At 46.3% G+C, this 18,017-nt stretch overlaps 1 protein-coding gene across 4 annotated transcripts in view; it reads left to right on the forward strand.

The window, feature by feature from the left end:
- The window catches only part of SEL1L3 (SEL1L family member 3), a 101,193-nt gene that overhangs the window by 39,602 nt on the left and 43,574 nt on the right, over window positions 1–18,017 (forward strand). For all 4 annotated transcript variants that reach the window (XR_003612712.2, XM_028126290.2, XM_028126281.2 and 1 more), the window contains exons 9-11: window positions 1,500–1,640; window positions 12,860–13,071; window positions 14,264–14,443. Coding sequence is in view for 3 of the 4 variants with exons in the window: in XM_028126290.2 (XP_027982091.1) it covers window positions 1,500–1,640; window positions 12,860–13,071; window positions 14,264–14,443 (533 nt within the window). In the remaining variant the exon portion in view is untranslated. The remainder of the gene's footprint in view (window positions 1–1,499; window positions 1,641–12,859; window positions 13,072–14,263; window positions 14,444–18,017) is intronic.

The raw sequence follows: 18,017 nt of genomic DNA on the forward strand, positions 1-18,017 counted from the left end.
TCTGCGTATTTGTGTCAACATGTTTGGCTTCTTTCTAACACGGTTAAAATAGAATATATATGACTTGAGCAGCGGGAACAGATATGACCTGAAGCCCTCCACAGATGGAGGTGGATGGCCGTGTAGTGCCACCTGGATTCCAACCAGACCAACAGCCAACAGGAACCACACACCTGCCTCTTAGCTTCATCCATACGCGGTTCCCTTTAAGAATACAAATGAGAGCGTGTTGAGCCTTGCATTGCATTCTTCCCGCCCATAATGGGATCTTAGGCCAGTCCAAGAAAATAAAAGTGAATTGGAAAATAAATTAATCATTAGAAATGTTTCCCCATCGGTGCACTTTTGTCTTGGACCATTAATATCTGAATATTAGCTTTCAGAAATGTAGAACAGTGACTTTGTTGTTTGGGGCTTGGTTTTATTTTTTTAATCCCTGAAATTTATTCTTTCTGGAAGACCCTGGTAATAGCCAGCAGAAGGAATGAATTTCAAAATAGACTGCTTTCAGGCCTGCTCATATTTGCCCGGGCATCCTTCACTCATACAGGGCATTCATTGATTATAAAGATCGGTTCCTGGCCTGTCTTCCAATATTCCGGCTTGGATCTAGCGCTTGTAAATTTCTCTGTGCTTAGGTCTTCTTGCTGGATACGGCGGCACTAGAGTTAGTCACATATGTTCCTTCTGGAAGAGAAATTCCTGTGGGGCCTTTGCCATCCGCAGAAGCGAATTGAGTATGGCAGTCCTGCCCACACATCGCACTCTCTCCAGAGCTGAACCTCCCCATTCCAGGCTGTGCAGGGATGGGTGCCTCTGGAACACACCTCAGTCCTGTAGGGTCCACAGACCACGGTCTCCGGAAGTGAGTAGACACAGTGATAGGTAAGCCTGGAGACGCAGTGCTTTTGCAATGTAATTTAAGAACAGGCAATCCTGGTCCCCAGCTGCTGCGGGTACAGCTGACTCATCCAGAAAATATGATGCTGTCAGAAGAGGGGGAAGATACATAGGAATAGTAATATCCCAAACAGGAAAGAAACTGATTTTGATAACTGATGTAATTTCAGGAGAGATCCTCTGAGTTGAAAGGCCATCCTTGCATGCTGATCTGTTTGGTGGCATGGAAAGGTTTTCCTAACACCCACTGCCTTGCCTCCCTGGGGGTCCTTGTGCTTTGCTCCTCAACTCACACTGCCAACAAAATGGCCTAGATATTGGCCTCCTGGGGAACAGTCTGAGGCCAGCTGCTCATTCTGTAGAATTATTCTACAGCCATCAGCAACTTTGGCACATTTCCCTTGGACATGGCTTTGAATTTGTGACCTTGAGGCAGACGTATCGGAGCCGATTTCAAATCCCAATGGACCCAAACCAACATCCAGTAACATTAAGTCTGACCTCCTATTTCTACTTCCTCTTAGGGAGGAGGGATTTAGAAGGATGAGACCTGCCCTCTCCTAAGGCGAGGGCTCTCTTGTGCTTCCCTTGGCCTGTAGGCGACCTCCGGAACTCCTACCTGGACCTGAAGCTCAGGTATGGGAGACCCTCCACGTGCAGAGCCTTCCCCTGGGAGAAGGAGCTGAGAGACCGGCACCCCAGCTTGTTCCAGACCTTGCTGGAGATGGGCTTGTGGACAGGTAAATGTGTCTTTGCCTCACCTTTGGACACTGGTTGGGAAGGCCCCCTCTTTTCCAGTTCTGCTCCCCCTCTTAGTGATGTATACCTCAAAGTGATTTTTCACCCTAGTGTCCTAGGTTAACTTCGCATTTAAATTCTGCCCTTGTATGGCTGCAACTTTCCGTGTGTCTGTGCACATTCCTGACACCTAATGCGAAAACAAATTTAGGAACCACTCCAGCCATTCTTTTAAAGCCAAGGCCACAAATGACGGCCAGAAGCCAGAGCTGGCCACCAAAGGCGATTGGTTTGGCATGTACGTTATTGTCAAAAAAAATTTTTTTATGAGTTGCTGGTATCTAAAAACTGGCTCAAAAATGCAAATGTTTAGCTTTTCTTGAAAACCCCAAAGATCTGGTAACGCCGGGCCTCCATTCCTGCATTAGCAGTGGTTCTGGAAGTGAGAGCTGTCACAGGTGTGTTCTGTCCACCGTCCCACCCCGCCCCCCCCATCCCAGCACCTCCCGCCTACTTCTTTCCTGGAGCTTACCTGCCTGGGCCCTTAGGCCCTTGAACTTGAGGTCCTGGAGTTGAAGTACACACTGCAAACAGCATCTCGGGAATCTGTCTGTACTTCCCAAATGTGGCCGGCTTCTGCTTAAGCCCATCACAGTTTGGGTTGGCTTAGTAATGAAGCGCACGCTGTAGGGCCACAGGGGATCTTGAAATGACGTCTGTTAGGAAGAGGAGGGAAGCTGGAGGTGTTCAGCCCGAGGAAGGGGCTACAAAGAGGGGTGATGATAACTCTTAGTGGTGAGAGTCAACCCATGGTACTGCTGGGCATCCAACCAGAACCTTGAGGCGAGGCAGCGCAGAAACGGACTTCTGCTTCACGTAAGGACTTCCTAAGAATGTCAGTATTCAACGGAAGAGATTCCCAGCTGCAGATGGGACAAAGGGAATCTATTCTGGCCTGAAAGAATCCGAACCATACCAGTTATTTCCTCTTTCATTCATTTGGTACTTGCTGAGTGTCTGCTCCGTTACTCGGCTAGACTTTAGAGATAAGTAAAATAACACGAGGTCCCTGCCCTTAAGGGACAGACTTGAAAACAAAGAAAAATGGTGATGCATTTTTTTAAAGATTTAATTAATTAATTTATTTATTTATTTATTTATTTATTTGAGAGAGCGAGAGTATGAGTGGGGGGAGGGAGAGGAAGGGTGAAAGAATCTCAAGCAGATCCTGTGCTGAGCCTGTAGAGCCCGACTCGGGGCTCGATCTCATGACCCCGAGATCACGACCTGAGCCAAAACCAAGAGTCGGATGTTCAACTGACTGGGCCCCCCAGGAGCCCCTGGTGATGCGTTTTTAATAAAAGTGGTGGGAGTAAGTGGTAGAGTCACAAGGAAGGGAGTGGTCAGGGAAGGCTTCCTGGAAGAGGTGACACTGGGACTGATTCCTGAAGGGTCCGTGGGTGTTTGCCGGACGAGCAGGGTATCTGGGTATCGGAGGCAGAGTAGAGGCAGAGATATGGGAGCAGCACCGCCTTTGAAATGATGTGTGAGGCGTTTGGGAGGCAGGAGAAGTCCCGGAGGGTGTGATTCTGACTGCTGTTCCAACAGCATCTTGAGAGTTTGGGCTTCACCTTGTAGGTGACAGGGGCCTGTGGAAGGATTTTAAGCAGCGGGTGGAGGTGCAATCAGATTTGGGTTTCGAGGTGGTTACTCTGGCAGCAGCAGGAGGTTGGGGGGAAGGGAACGGGGGGGTGTGCGGGGAAAGCAGTGGGTCTTGGCGGTCCGTGTGGTCCAGGCCAGGGATGCAGGCCTGAATGGGACAGGGTGGTGGGGAGAGGTTGGCTCTTAAGGCTGTGGGACCGCTTGCATGCAGGCAAGGAGGCCGAGGAGCAGGAAGCCTGTGGACTCAGGGCACAGCATAACATCTGCAGCCAGGCGGCCTGTCTCCAATTTTAGCTTAGCACTTACAGGCCGTGTGGCCTTGGGCAAGTTACTCCATTTCCCCGAGCCCGGTTTCCTCATCTGTGCAGTGGGAATGGGAATGGTGCCACCCTCCTAGTGTCAGCTTAAATGAATTGATGCATATAAAATAGTTGAAACAGAATCGGCATACAGGAAGCCCGGTACAAGCGGTGTTTCTCAATCTCGGCACTAGTGACATTTTGGACTGGATAATTCCTTGTTGGGGGGCCGGAGGGGAGGTCTGCCCTGTGCATTAGCTACATTTCTGGCCTCAACCCACTAGACACTAGTAGCACTCTCTCCCCTCCCATGACCCCCCTCTTGAGTTATGAGGTCTCCAGAGTCTGCCAGATGTCCCCAAGGAGGCCAAATCTCCTGACATTGAGAACCACTGCTGTGTAAGTGTTACAGATGTTATCACCCGGCAGAGACAGTCCCCTGGTTTCCGCTGCTCACGCTGGACATGTGTGCTGGGTAGGTTAGGCTCCATGGACTGACGCCACGTCCACATCCAAATCGGCTTTATGAGATTCCTGATCATATGTAAATATAGTTTTACCGACTGGGAGCAGGAGTGAATCATTTTCACAACACATTCTTCTTTTAAAGTAAATACTCTCAGTAAGAATGTTTTCATGTTATTTTTATAGCTCAGAAGTTTTGTTTATAAGAATTTAGAATTGTTTTTTTTTCCCCCTCCGTGGAGGCCTGGAAATGGAATCTAATTAAAAACCCAAATCATGAGCTCCTACACCTCACGCTGTCCCGAGTTGTGGGGCTGGGGAACTGTCACATGTCAGCACATAGTGTGTTCTGCTGACCCCTGTTAGGCCTCCGGGGGCTCCATCTGTGGTGAGAATGGGAGCCCCAAAGCCGGATTTGCCACTTTACAGCTCACCGCTGGTGCCGAACCAGCCAGCCGAGTCCTTCTGGTGCCAAGTCTGCTTACAACAGCACCAAGGAGCGTCTCGTGAGGGGCCGTATCTGCGACCAGGGCTTCCGCTTCCCTTGGGCACCCAACCACCTGCATTCCTTTGCTCCCTCCCCTTTCCTGGAGCCGAGGAGCAGATGGGGAGATAGGGCAGGAAGGGTGGGCAAATCTCTGGAATGAACCTCAAGCCCCCATTCTGCCTTCAGCTCCTATTTTTCTAGGTTACGCCATCCTGTCGATAAGGACCGGGGAGCCTTCTGCAGAGGTTGGGCATACACTCCTCATTAAAGTTCATCTCTCTGCCTGGCGCACTGCCCTTGCTTGGGGCTATCACAGTGCCCTCCTGCTAACCCTGGAGAGAGACTGGTGGTGTACATTGTGTTCAGTTTCTAACAAGGCTGAGCAAAATGCAGAACATTTGACTTTGTAAATTGAGAGAAAAAGAAAACAAAAAGAAAACATATTTTTAATGTATCTTTACTCGGGTCTCCTATAAAAGGAATAGTCATAGACCAGTGTGGCTATAGATCCATTCCTGGTTGCTCCCAGGCTCATCTTGCCGTAAGTGTCTATCTGGCTCTGGAGCGCTTTGGACAACTCTAGTTAATATGAACTATGTCTACATTCTCTTTTCTCCTGTTGCCCCGAGCTATCCCATCCTGTTGACTAGTAGACTTTATTAGAACATCCTCATCATCTTATATTTTTCATACCTGAGATAAGCTCTGGGAATGGAGTCAAGGATCAGATGTTCGGTGCTTGGAATTCTGGCTGCAGGAACTCAGTGGGTGCAGGAAGAGAGACAAGGAATTTAACTGTGTGAGAAACATCTTTGGTTGCTCATGTCACGACCTTCCATCCATTCGTTCACTCAACAGAGGTTGACCAAGTGCCCCCCGTGGGCCAGCATAGAACAAAAATGGGGCCATGTTTTGAACGAGAGTTTTTTACATAAATAGAGAAACGTCAGCTCCATTGTTCCTACCAAGGGAATTAATTTGTGGAATTATTTTTTCCCCCGGCATTTTGAAAAAAGACCACTTAAGACAGTGGCCTGTGATTTCTGGTTCTTTGCGACAGAGTCTTTTTTTTTTTTTTTTTTTTTTTTTGTGGGCAGCCTATCTGCACATACACGGCCCACTCCACTTCCAGGCCACTACACGTGCATGTTTCAGACCTCAGAGTGTTGTTCCCCTGCGCTGTGTGATTTCAGGCGGATCGTCTGCTCTCTCGCTAAGCCAACAACACACTTCGAAGGAGTGATGAGAACATTGCAGGGGGCGGACAATCGGGAACAGTGGCTTCATACACAGCTAGTAGGGAGTGGATAGCTGAGTTCCCTGCAGCCGGCCTAGCGAGCTCAGGAGTGGCCAGCACCGCTCCATTATTCCCGAAGGTCTGAGCTGTATTTTCCTACTGCAAAAGAGAATCACCAACGATTTGTACCCTCACTCTTTAAGGACTATAATTAAAAATATTTTTTGTGGTAAAAATACATGTAATATAAAATTCTCCATCGTAACCATCTTTATGTTTACTTTTCAGTAGTGTTAAGTATATCCACCTCATTGCACAGATCTCTAGAACTTTCTCACCTTGTAAAACTGTACCCATTAAACAACAGCTCCCCTTTGCCCCTCCCCACAGCTCCTGATAAGCACTATTCTACTTTCTGTCGCCATGAGCTTGCCTATTCTAGATACCTCATAGATGTGGAATCATCCAGTATCAGTCTTTTTGTGACTGGCTTATTTCACTTAGCATCATGTCCTCAAGATTGTTGTGGCAGGTGTCAGAATCTCCTTCCTTTTTAAGACTGAACAATATTCCATCATATGTAGATACCACATTTTGTTGATCTGTCGATGGATACTTGGGTTGCTTCCACGTGTCGGCTATTGTGACTAGAGCTGCTATGAACGTGGGTATGCAAATACCTCTTCCAGACTCAGCTTTCAATTCCTTTGGATATAGACTCAGAGGTGGGATTACTCGGTCACATGGTAATCCTTGTGTTTCATTTTTTGAAGACTCTCATACTCTTTTTCATAGAGGCTACACCGTTTTACGTTCCCAGCAACGGCGCACAAGGGTTCCCATTTCTCTACATCCTTGCCAGCGTGTGTTATTTCCTGGATTTTTGAGAAGTAGCCATCCTCGAGGGTGTGAGATGTAATTTACGTTTGTAATTTATGTACTGGATCAAGTTTGGTTTAATGGCAATTAAGAATGATGCTCTCCTGAGTGACATAATGCTACGAAAGAGCTTCACGGACAGAGAGGCACCATATGGCTACGGGGGACTGGGTCACCTGAATAGAGCTCATCTCACTCTACCTTGAGTTATAACTGTTGGACCCTGTCTGTGTCTCTATCACTCGTGCAATCACAAGCTTGTTGAAGGGAGCGTAAGAAGTATAAGTATCCCACTTACACTTCCAATTCTCCACGGTGTCTGCAATGGTGCTGGCCATGTTAGGCGCTTAGTTATCGATCCTTCTTCTAGATGACCCTACACAGCACATTTCTGTACCAGGTTCAAGGTCTATGCTAGCCAAGCCGTGACAGCAATCCAGATGGATCGAGGGCTATGGGCTTATTTGCCTTCTTTCTACATTTTTCTCATTTTTTGCCCACTTCTTCAGTCTGTCCTCTCTCAGGAGCTGCCGTCCTGGTTCTGAGGCACCTCTGCAAACATAGTTCTCTTTCCCAGGTCTGCCAGCAAGCTGCTTTCCAACTCCTCCCCGTCAGCAAAAGTAGCCCAGAATCCCAGCAAAAGTAGCCCAGAATCCTTCGTAGGCACACCCATTACAAAAGAATTCCCAAAATGTAGCCCTCACGGTCCTCGCTCTCATATGCCTGTTATCGAGTTGCTGAAGTAAACAGGTGCCCGGATGTGAAACAGCCCCAAGGTTCGTGCAAACCCAGTTTGGCATCCATGGATTGGATCCCTCCAGCGCTGTGCTGGGCCCCAGGGCAACCATAATGAAAAGACTACTCCAGCCCACACAGAACTCTCTGCCAAGTGCCAGGGGTTGCGGAGGAGAGAGGCTTCTTAAATATTGACAGCTGATATGCTAACCTTGTATAAAATGCAGCTGTCCCCACTGGTGGTTCCCACTGAAGAATCACAGGACGTGTTCCTTGTCTCCCATAGTAGGCATGCCTTTGAATTAAAGATGGCAGCGTTCCTCGGGGTCCTCGGCTGCAGTGCATATAGATGTGGCACAATACCCTTCCTGCCTCCCGGCATTCCAGAACTACAGCTCTGCATCTTGAGTTCCTTGCCTGGCATGGGGATTCTGTATTGCTCTGTCCCCAAGTCCACAACTGTCCAGGCTCTGGGTGGCATCCAATAGGAGACCCCGTGTTCAAGACTTCAGGGGGACTATGCTGATTGGTCACCCTCCATGTCGTCTCCTGGGGAACCTCCAATTCTCTAGGAAAATGGCTCCTGTTAGAGCATAGAAATTGCCCTATTAGCATTTGGGCTTTTTCCAGTGCTAGGATGGTAGGATTCTAGTATGCGTGCTTTTTCATTATTTAAGAGGTGTGGTGGCTATTTCTTTTACTCTCCTGTTGCAATTTCCTTGTCAAAACAGAACCCTTAGCATTCAAACACTCTTTGAATGGGGCTCCAGCATCCAGGGAAGAGAGGTGGTGGGGATGGGGGGGTTGCTGGTAAAAGGCTGCGGGGGTGCGGAGATGGTAGCGGAGGTGTGGGGTTCAAAGCCAGAGAGCTGGCTTGGGTAGGAAGGAGGGAGGAAAGCTGCAAAGACTGAGGTGCAGGTGGGGTGCAAGGGCAGGCAGGGACAGGTGAGTGGGAGAGGTGAGCTGGCCGGCAGGCCCCTGTGGGCATCTGCCCTGAGGCCGGAACTGTTCACTCTCTTCCCTCCCTTCATACTGGACTGGGCACGTCTGAGCCCACGGGAGCTGTGGCTACAGGAAGTCCAAGGTCTGCCAGCAAATGCGTCTCGGGAGGAGGCCGGGTCTGAGGTGGGCTCGCCTCCCAAGGCTGACCACCTGCATCCTGCCCCTCTCATCTCTGTTTTTGTTCCCGGCCAGCCTCGCCCCGGCTTAGGAGCGCTGAGTGCAGAGTTAGAGGAGGTCCCCCACTAGATACCGAGGGGCTGTTGGCCTTAACTGTTCACTTCTAGCTGTTCTTATTTTTGCCAACAATCGCAATGTGTATTTGGAAACACTAAAATGCAGAGCACGGAAATGGTAGACATACAGTAATGTTTCTTGGTAACACCTGGATACCGTGTCCTTTAAGAGCTATTTTCAGTGTCGTTCATTGAAAAAACTTCATCTTTATTTTTATTTAGGAAAGCATACGTTATCATTTTTTTTAAGCAAATACACAGAAGCACAGAGAAGAAAACAGAGAGGGCCACACTTTTCCTGCCCAGAGGTCCCCTGATGGCAGTCCTGAGGGTGGGGCGGGGTGGGGGGATGGAGAAGGGAGGGAGAGAAATTACAGGACAAACCTGGAAAACTTGCATACCGAAGAGTACAAGCAGTTTACTTTTTTTTTTCCTTTTAAATTTATTTATCTATTTTAGAGAAAGAGAGAACTGGAGGGGCCGGTTGGGGGGGCGTGGCAAAGGGAGAGACAAAGACTCACCACTGAGGAGCATGGACAAAGGACGCAGATCACCACTTGAGCCCAAAATCAAGAGTCCGAAGCCCAACGCACGGAACCACCCAAGCGCCCCAAGCAGTTTACTTTTGAGAAATAAGCCACCTCCTTGGGGCTCTGGGGCTCAGGGGATCAGAATGCAAATCAGGAATATGCTGTGGTGTTTTTTTTTTTTTTTTTTTAAGGAGTAAGCCGGGTGAGAGCTTCCTTTTCTGGTTAAATGACATTTTCTCCTTTCACTTCTTCTTCCCTTTCCAACTTGTACTTTGGACGCATTCCACCTTTTGGAAGCTTGAAACTAAAAATGACTTTCCTATCGATGCCCCCCGTGCCTCTCACGAGGAAGGAGTCTGCCTCTCCCCTGAATTCTCAGTCAGAGGCCCACTCCAGCTCCCCAGCAAGGGCCCACCTTCTCATTTTCTGCTTTTTGCCTCCGTTGATGATGAGCCCGCCAATGGCCACCTTATGGTATCGGTATTGCTGTAGAAAAGCAAAACCAACAATGCCATGCTCCTGGGGAAATAGGAAGAGTTAAGGAGTGGAGTGGGGGCGCTGGGCTTTTGTTTCCTTAGCTTCTGGGGCAGAAAGCCAGGAAATGGGAACATGGCTCCTTCTTCTATTGTGTTTGTTTGTTTCGTTACGCCATTCATCTCCATAAACAAGGCATGTTTTTTAGTTACAGATTGACTAGAAAAAAAATGCATATGCTAAACCAGATGGGTGAAATTAACAGTTTCATTAAACTAATTTTGAAATTGCCAGTTTTACAGACTCACCAGTGGTAGCATGCATGGCTTTGCTTTTCTGCCGCAGTTGGAACTTGAACTTTAAAGAATACGCAAAAAGAGCAGTTTGACTTTAGACTTATTTTTTTTATTACATTCACTAGTGCGGAAAATTGTTTAGATTCTTTTGCAGAGGAAATACTGATTGGTAATATTTGGGTGTGGGGAGAGTTAGGAGTTTTAATGTGTAAAAGAAATAACAAAGCCTTTTCAGTCTGCCTTGGTTGCAGTCTGTGGGTTTTTTGTGCTAAAGCTTTGAGCTTTGTGAAGGATTCCCCTTTTGTTCTTTATTCTCCAGCAATCCCAGCTACCTGGGCACTCTTGCTAATGATTTCTGGGGTTCTGTGCCAGGGGTCAGCTGGGGCAAGTGTTTCATTTGGAGCTTCATTTGGTTTGGAGTTTCCTCTCTCCTCTGAGCCCACAAAGCCCATGTCTGTGGGTACTCAGGCAAAACTCATCATCTTGGTTAGGTGTTTGGCAGAACAGGTGAGATGGGGATGAATCATTAACAAAATGTTAATGTTGCTTTGCTCAGAATGTGCACAGAGAGGCATATCTGAGATGGGTACATATTTAGAAGTAAATATATGAATGAGTAGGATTTATTTTGCAACTGCATCAGAGTGCTGCGGTGCATACTAAATCCAGTGGAGAAGGTTGGTTCTTATCCTGTCTCATGGTTGGGTAGGATGGAATTCTCTCAACTATTCAAAGGGAAAATCCAAAATGAGATCCCCAGACTCCTGGTGGAAAAGGGGGTTATTATTCAGATATATCCCAACAGACGAGCAGAGGGAAATGTTCAGGGATGTTCATTGCCGTGTTGTTGGTTATAGCAAAATCACTGGAAGCAACCCAAGGGTCTAAAAATAGAGAATTGGTTGGGGACACAGCACTGCTATAGAATGCAATACTAGCGAAGCCTTAGAAAGAATGGGCTTCTGACAGCCACAGACAAATACCCATGATACGTGGTTAATTTAAGCAAAAAAGTTGAGGGTCAGAATTGTAGGAGCTTTTGTGGAAGAAAATGCATGTGTATCAATACAGATAGATGTGTATATGAGTTACAGTCTGTGCAAAGGGAAAAGTCTGGAAGCATACACACCAGGCTTTTAACAATGCTTGTCTTCACTATTAAAAAAGGGTTAGGAGAGAGGGCACTTCCGGTTTTATTTTATACAAATCTGCATTGTTTGATTTTTTTTAAACAAGCAGCTATTTCTTTAGAGATTAAAAAATACAGAAAGAGAAGCAAATTCCATGTGTTCAGCGAGGTGATTTTTTTCAGCACCTATTGCTTGGGATCGAGAGAGTAAAAGCAGACCCAGCTGTTGCTTCTTGGAATCTAGAAGGCTGGGGTGAGGGGTTCCAGGAGCCAGGAGATGAGACTGCCTTGGCTCCGGGCAGGGGTGGGCTCCTTCCCCGCAGCTCGGCAAGTGGAGGCACGTGTCCTCCACTCAGGGGGCAGCCAGCCTGCCTGTGTGCCCAAAAGGACTGACACCAGCTCATAACCAATGGCTTGGCTTTCGCAATTTCATCCTTGGATCCCACTGGCCTCTGTTTTTAGCATGGACTCTGCAAGGGACTTGCCCTTAAATAAATCTGATCTCAGACCTGCCCATTTCAGTTTTCCCACATTGGAAACTCATTTCTGTTCACTCCTTAATGGAGTGCTGATAGAATGAGTCTCTTGTTGCCCCCCTGAAAGTTATTAGTAACATTTTAATTTTGGATAGAATGAAGAAAAGAAAAATGTTGGACATAACAACTTTTAGGCAGGTACAATTTTAGTCTTAAATAAGATGACCATGTCTCTTTACATGTAAACAATATCTATACAATCCTCCTGGTCTTTTGAAACGTAGCATCTAATAGATACACAGAATAGAAAGTAAACATTTGTTGCCTAAATCAATGAACAAGAGAGATGAACCATGTAAACCACTTTGAACTATTGGAAGACCATCACCCCCTTACGTTATAAAGCCATATAACTTGCTAGTTTGGGCTTAAATGTTTATCAGATTTATGGGATGGTTAGGTGAAAGGAAATACCGTACCGCTGAAGGCAGCTGCATAGAGAAGGGTCTACCGAGAGTGGTAAGGTACTTAGTAAGACATCTGGTTGCCTGTTCATCAGCAGGTCGGTGTAGCAGAGTTAAGTAGGAATGGCTTTCGTGACTGCAAAGCTGAACTCAAAACTGGGCTCAGCCACTTGACAGGTTTTGTTAATGTTGGACTGGTTAGTTGACATCTCCAGGCTTCAAACTCCTCATTGGAAAAATAAGGACACTAAAAATAGTACCTACCTCATAAAATTGTTCGGATTACATGACATAATTTGCATAAGACACCTAATCCAGTATTTGGCATTTTGTAAGCCCTCCATAAAAGTTGACTCGTTCCTTTTATTGTATTTAGAAACCCTCAAGAAAAACTGGAGGCGAAAGATAAGAAAGCATCTCAAAATAAGGTTCTTTTGTGCAACTTTTTAGAGCAGCACCTAGGAACGATTTCTGAGATAAAACACATTCTTCTTCCGAGAGTCGTAGAGGGAAAAAAAGTCTCTCTGGAACTTTCGGTGGTCCTGATTTGGTGGTGAGTTACACTGAGTAAATTACTCTCTGGGGGCACTTTCTCAACTATATAAGGCACATCCTTTTTCCCAGGATACTAGGCTGTCATTTAGTGCCAAAGAAAAAGCTATTTGCAGAATGACACCATGACATCCCCAAAGGGTTTAATTTACCTCCCTGGAAGGTGGTATATTTCAAGGCACTGCAGAACCAGCCATATTAATAACTCAGGTGGTTTAATTGGCTTTTCCCTCTTCTTTCTAAAGCCACGTCGATCCCATGGTAATTAATCGTGTGTGCTGTGAATTGTGGTTATTTACAGTGCCAAGGAACCGAAATGAATCTGTATTAGAAATCGGCAGGAGGATGTTTGAGAAGGCTGTAAAGAGACTCTCCAGTGTTGATGGTCTTCACCAAATTAGCTCTGTTGTCCCCTTTCTGATGGATTCTAGCTGCTGTGGATACCATAAAGCATCCTACTACCTCGCAGTCTTTTATGAAACTGGATTAAACCTGCCTCGGAATCAGCTGCAGGTAGAGTATTTCATGGGTTCCAGGAACATCAATCACCTGCGTTATATTTGCAGAGTAATGCTCTCATACCGCAGGTAGAAACCGGACATGTTCATGCTCCATGGAGTGCTTTAAAAATCTTGACACTCAAGAAAAACATCCTAGAGCTATGTTAAGTACAGGATCTTCTGTCTTCAGTGAGTGAGAAAAGGCGCTTCCTTCCTGGACGCAAGCTAGGGGATATGATTGGCATACTCTAAGGAAGAGTTGGGGCAGGGCTTACCAGAATCCCACTCCTTCGAGAATAGGTGCCTCTCGCCCAATTCTTATAACTACCTAACTACTCTGGCTGTAGGGCCATTATCTCTCATGACTATTTAGCTAAATGAAGTCATTTGGACCTCTCAGCAAAGTATCATCACATCCAGCCTTCTGCCATCAATACAAAAGCCATACCAGACTGTTTCATTTGTGGTTCTGAGACCCAATTAGTTATGCAACTTGCTAAACATTTGGGATCCCATTTTTAGTAAGTGCTATGGGTGGTTCCTGGTCACTTTTAATTTTCAGATCTGCACGTAAGATTGTTCATCCTGGATTTGAAGAGACTCCGGTTGTTTAAACCTGCCCAGGTGGTTCCATATTCCTTCTAAGTGCTTTCCTGAGTCCCACAAAGGTAGAATAGTGGGGAAGATTCTAACCTTGTCTCTGTCACAAAGTGGCTGGTTGGCCGCAGTCTCTCTCTCTCCCCTCTTTCCTCAACTATGAAATGAGGCTGTTGGGCTAGCTGATCTCTAAAGACCCTCCTCAACACTAGCATTCTGAGAGTGTAAGATGAGGACATGGCCACTGTTCATATCATCTTCCATAGATAACGTAACTGAAGCACACCAGGGGTCCTTAGAACAGTTGGCAGATACACAAGAAGATTCTATGAGAGAAATCGGGGGATGACCCCTGTTTTCACTGAGTGAAGGGCAGAAGTCGAGGAATCATAGTATTGGGCATTAAGAAGGACAGAGAGCTAGAATTTGTGAACCATTGGAAAGTTGCTGTGGCTTCTTTTCTAAAGATTGTTTTTAAAGGCATGTTAACATGTTTCTGGAATGACCAGGTTCATATATAGGGACGGGGCCAGATGACCTTTCAATGTTAGGATTTTATGACCTTTTGCTACAATCCTGTGAACACTTGGTCCATTTTTTCCTAACAGGGCATGTTGTATAGTTTGGTAGGAGGCCAGGGCAGTGAGAGGCTGTCTTCAATGAATCTTGGATACAAACACTACCAGGGTATTGACAACTACCCCCTGGACTGGGAGCTGTCCTATGCCTACTACAGCAATATTGCCACGAAGACACCCCTTGACCAGCACACGCTACAGGGAGATCAGGTAAGAGAAAGAAGTGGGTGGAGATGGTCATGGCCCTGTTTAGTGGGGCTTCCTGAACAATCTTATACAGTGTCTGCACCTGTGGCTGGCTCATTTTCAGGTCTTCAGAGGTTGAGCGTAATTGAATGGAGAGAAAAACTATCTTGCATTCTCCAATTCATATTTCCTGGCTGTGTTCTCAGGCTGAATGCAGGAACAACCCTACACCCGTGCATGAAAAGCTTTTCATGAGCGGGAGGACTAGCATGGGAAGAATAGATTTGGCCCTGGACAGCTTTCGATTTTGCAAAAAATGTGTACCAGAAACATAGATACGTTTTCTTTGTTCCAAGGTCGTGTGAAGGGGTCGGTGTGGAGGTGTTAGGGGTTGGGTCAAATTGAGTGGGGGGAATAAGCCAAGGGCTCCTATCAGTGTGTAACCAGCAAGCAGGGTCTGCGGCACAAGGAAGCAAGCTCCATCCCCAGCTATGTTCCCAGTGCCGGGCACCTGATGGTTTGCTGGATCAACTGATGGTTTGCTTTGAGGACCATGAATAAAAGAGTATAAGTAGAAGTGATAGTGTAAGAATTCAAGGGAAGCTGCCTCTAGTTGAGGCAGGTCTGCATTCGGTGGGAGCAGACCATGGCAGGGTTGGCTTCTTGGAATGTATTTGTATATATCCTCTTTATCTAGGAAGGATTTAAGAGGTTTCAATGGTCATAGCCCTTGAGGTGGTCAAGTTGAGAGGAAAGGCAAGCCGTCTCTACCAGGAGGTGGCAATTTTTTCTCTGTAAAGGGCCAGGTAGTAAATACTTCAGGATTTGCTCATACAGCCTCTGCCAGGGACAATATATAAGCAAACGGGGAGCCTGGGTTTGTGTAGCTGTCAATAGTGCGTAAACTTCATGGCTGGATTTGGCCCCAGAGGAGGCCATAAACTCTTGGTTTTCCCTGCTTCTGTTTGATGAGCCCAGGGGATACTCCCGGCTAGGTCAGGATTGTGGAACCTTAGCCTCAGCGGCTAACTGGGAATTCATCCGCTCACTGGTCCCCAGCGCTGCTTCTCGATTGCACTCAGAAATCCGCAGTGCAGAAAAGTTGCACTTTGATGATCGGAAATGGATGGTGCCGGAAAGGAAATCTACAGTGGTTGCCGTATGGTTTTGACTCAACGGTATATGCTGTCGGTGACCATTAAACATGAGTCAAACCATAAAACACCAAATGGCTATCTATAGAGACGTTCTAATTCCTTCAGGAAACAGTGATTTCTCCTGAATAAACTTACACAATCTCATCATTATCGTTTGTATTCTATCAGTGTATATAAGCTATGCGCAAAATTGGACCTTAGTTCGATAGGAATTAATTTATGAATTGATGAAGTTGTTGTTTTTTTTAGAAAGGAATTATTCTGAAAAAAACAACAACAACAACAACAAAAAACCCATCCATACAAAAAGCAAGCCACAAAGTCATACTGTGGTTGTTCTACTCAGCCTGAATGTGTTAATAATGTCCTCTATGTGTACATTATACTTTTAAGAATTCTAATTCAGCATAAATTAGCAATGGGAAGTGGTATGTGGCTAACAAGCTCCTTTTCTTTTGAAGATTTGGCACATGCAATGTTACGATTATGAAAGAAAATGTTTAATTGATCAGAACCAGGGAAAATGAATAGAGGAGATCCATCTTGCAGCTGAAAGTTGTATGATTAAGAATCACAGATAGGAATTATACTGTTAGGAGAGTTGTATCCTCGCTCATTTTCTTAGGAATGTGCAATTAATGGCTTCTTGAGAATTTAAGCAGGTGTCATATATTGATTTAAATGTCCTTTTGTTGAGAAATCTATTAATTCACCAGCAGCCTGTAACAAATGAGGAGATATGGAAAGCCAGACCTCTAATTAACGAACCAAGGATCTGTCAGTAACTCCTTCCTCGATTCTTGCTTCATTTTCTCTTTTATGTAACTCGTGGTTCACATCATTTCATCTTCTTTATTAGTAATCTTGCTTCGTGTCACTTCTGTATGATTTAGCGGGTCTCTGCCTCAGGTGAAAGAGAAAGAAGCTGCTAGGTTTTGTTTGTTTTTGTGGCTTAATCGCAAATGAGTTTCTTTCATTCTCTCTGCTCCTGGGAATGTGCTTTTCCACAAGGTTTGGTCCCCGGCTTCCTCGCTCTGCACCTGCTAGAGGGGCAGGGGTCTCATCCACACCCCTGGTGTCAGCTGCTTTCCACGTACTGATGACACTCAGACCTTCCTCTCCAGCTTTTCTCACGCACCCCCCAGCTACAATCATAACACACCGTGCAGGCAACCCGCCACCTCCCCTCTCCATCCCCCGCAAACTCCTCCACGGATGACAGCACTGTCCATGGTGCTAGCATCCGAGTAGCCATCGTCCCCATCATCCCATCGGTCCCGGCCATCCCACCACATTCACCTGCCCGTTTCCCTCTCCTCCCATCCCATCCCTGCTGCCCCAAGCGATATTCGCCCCTTGTCATCTCTACCCTGAGCCACTGGACAGCCTCTTGTTCTGCACTGAATTATGCCCACCCCACCCTACCCCTAACTGAAGTCCTAATCCCCCAGTATCTCAGAATGTGACTCTCCTTGGAGGTCAAGGCTTTAAGGAGGTAACTCAGTTGAAATGGAGTCATTATGTGGGCCCTGGTTTAATATGGCTGGTGTCCTTACGAGAAGAGCGGAGCAGGACACGGATAAAACGGTGGGATGGCCCCAGGAGAACACAGTGGGAAGGTGGCTATCTGCATGGTAAGGAGAGAGGCCTTAGAAGACACTAAGCCTGCCAATATCTTGATCTTGGACTTCTAGCCTCTAGAACTTTGAGAAAATAAATGTCTGTGGTTTATGCCGCCCGATCTGTGATGTTTGGTTGTGGCAGCCGCAGCAAATCAATACACGTCCTGACTGGTCTTTCTGTCCCTAGGCTTTGTCCCACCCATTCTCTTCTCACTGAGACCAAACCAGGCTGTCCACAGTCGAGATTCTCAACCTGGTGGCACAGTGAAGTCACCTGGGGGTTTAAAGAATAGCTCTGCGCAGGCTCCACCCCATAGTCTTGAAGTGACAGACTGGGGGGCCGGGACATATGTGTATATGTGTATATTTATACAGTTGACCTTGAACAACGTAAGGCTTAGAGGCACTGATCCCCCCACACAGTTAAAAGTCCACGTATAACTTTTGACTTCCCCAAACTTTACTACTAATAGCCTACTGTTGACCAGAAGCCTTACCGATAACATAAACAGTCAATTCACACATATTTTGTATGTTACACATATTATATACTATATTCTGACAATAAGGTAAGCTAGAGAAAAAATGTTATTAAGACAATCATAAAGAAAATGTATTCACAGTACCGTATTTATTGAAAAAACTCTGCATGTAGTTCAAACCTGTATGGTTCAAGCGTATTTAAAAAGCTCAGATGCTCATAATGCACAGCCAGAGTTGAGAAGTGCTGACCCACAAGATCTAAGCTCAGCTGGTCGCTTGGCATAGGAGGCTTTCCTTGATCTGGTTTCTGTTTCTCCAAGCTCAGTTGTCAGTAGT

This window comes from Eumetopias jubatus, unplaced genomic scaffold (genome assembly GCF_037043125.1).
Source record: "Eumetopias jubatus isolate StellerSeaLion01/CBP00866 unplaced genomic scaffold, mEumJub1_p1.0 scaffold_2, whole genome shotgun sequence".
NCBI lineage: Eukaryota > Metazoa > Chordata > Mammalia > Carnivora > Otariidae > Eumetopias > Eumetopias jubatus.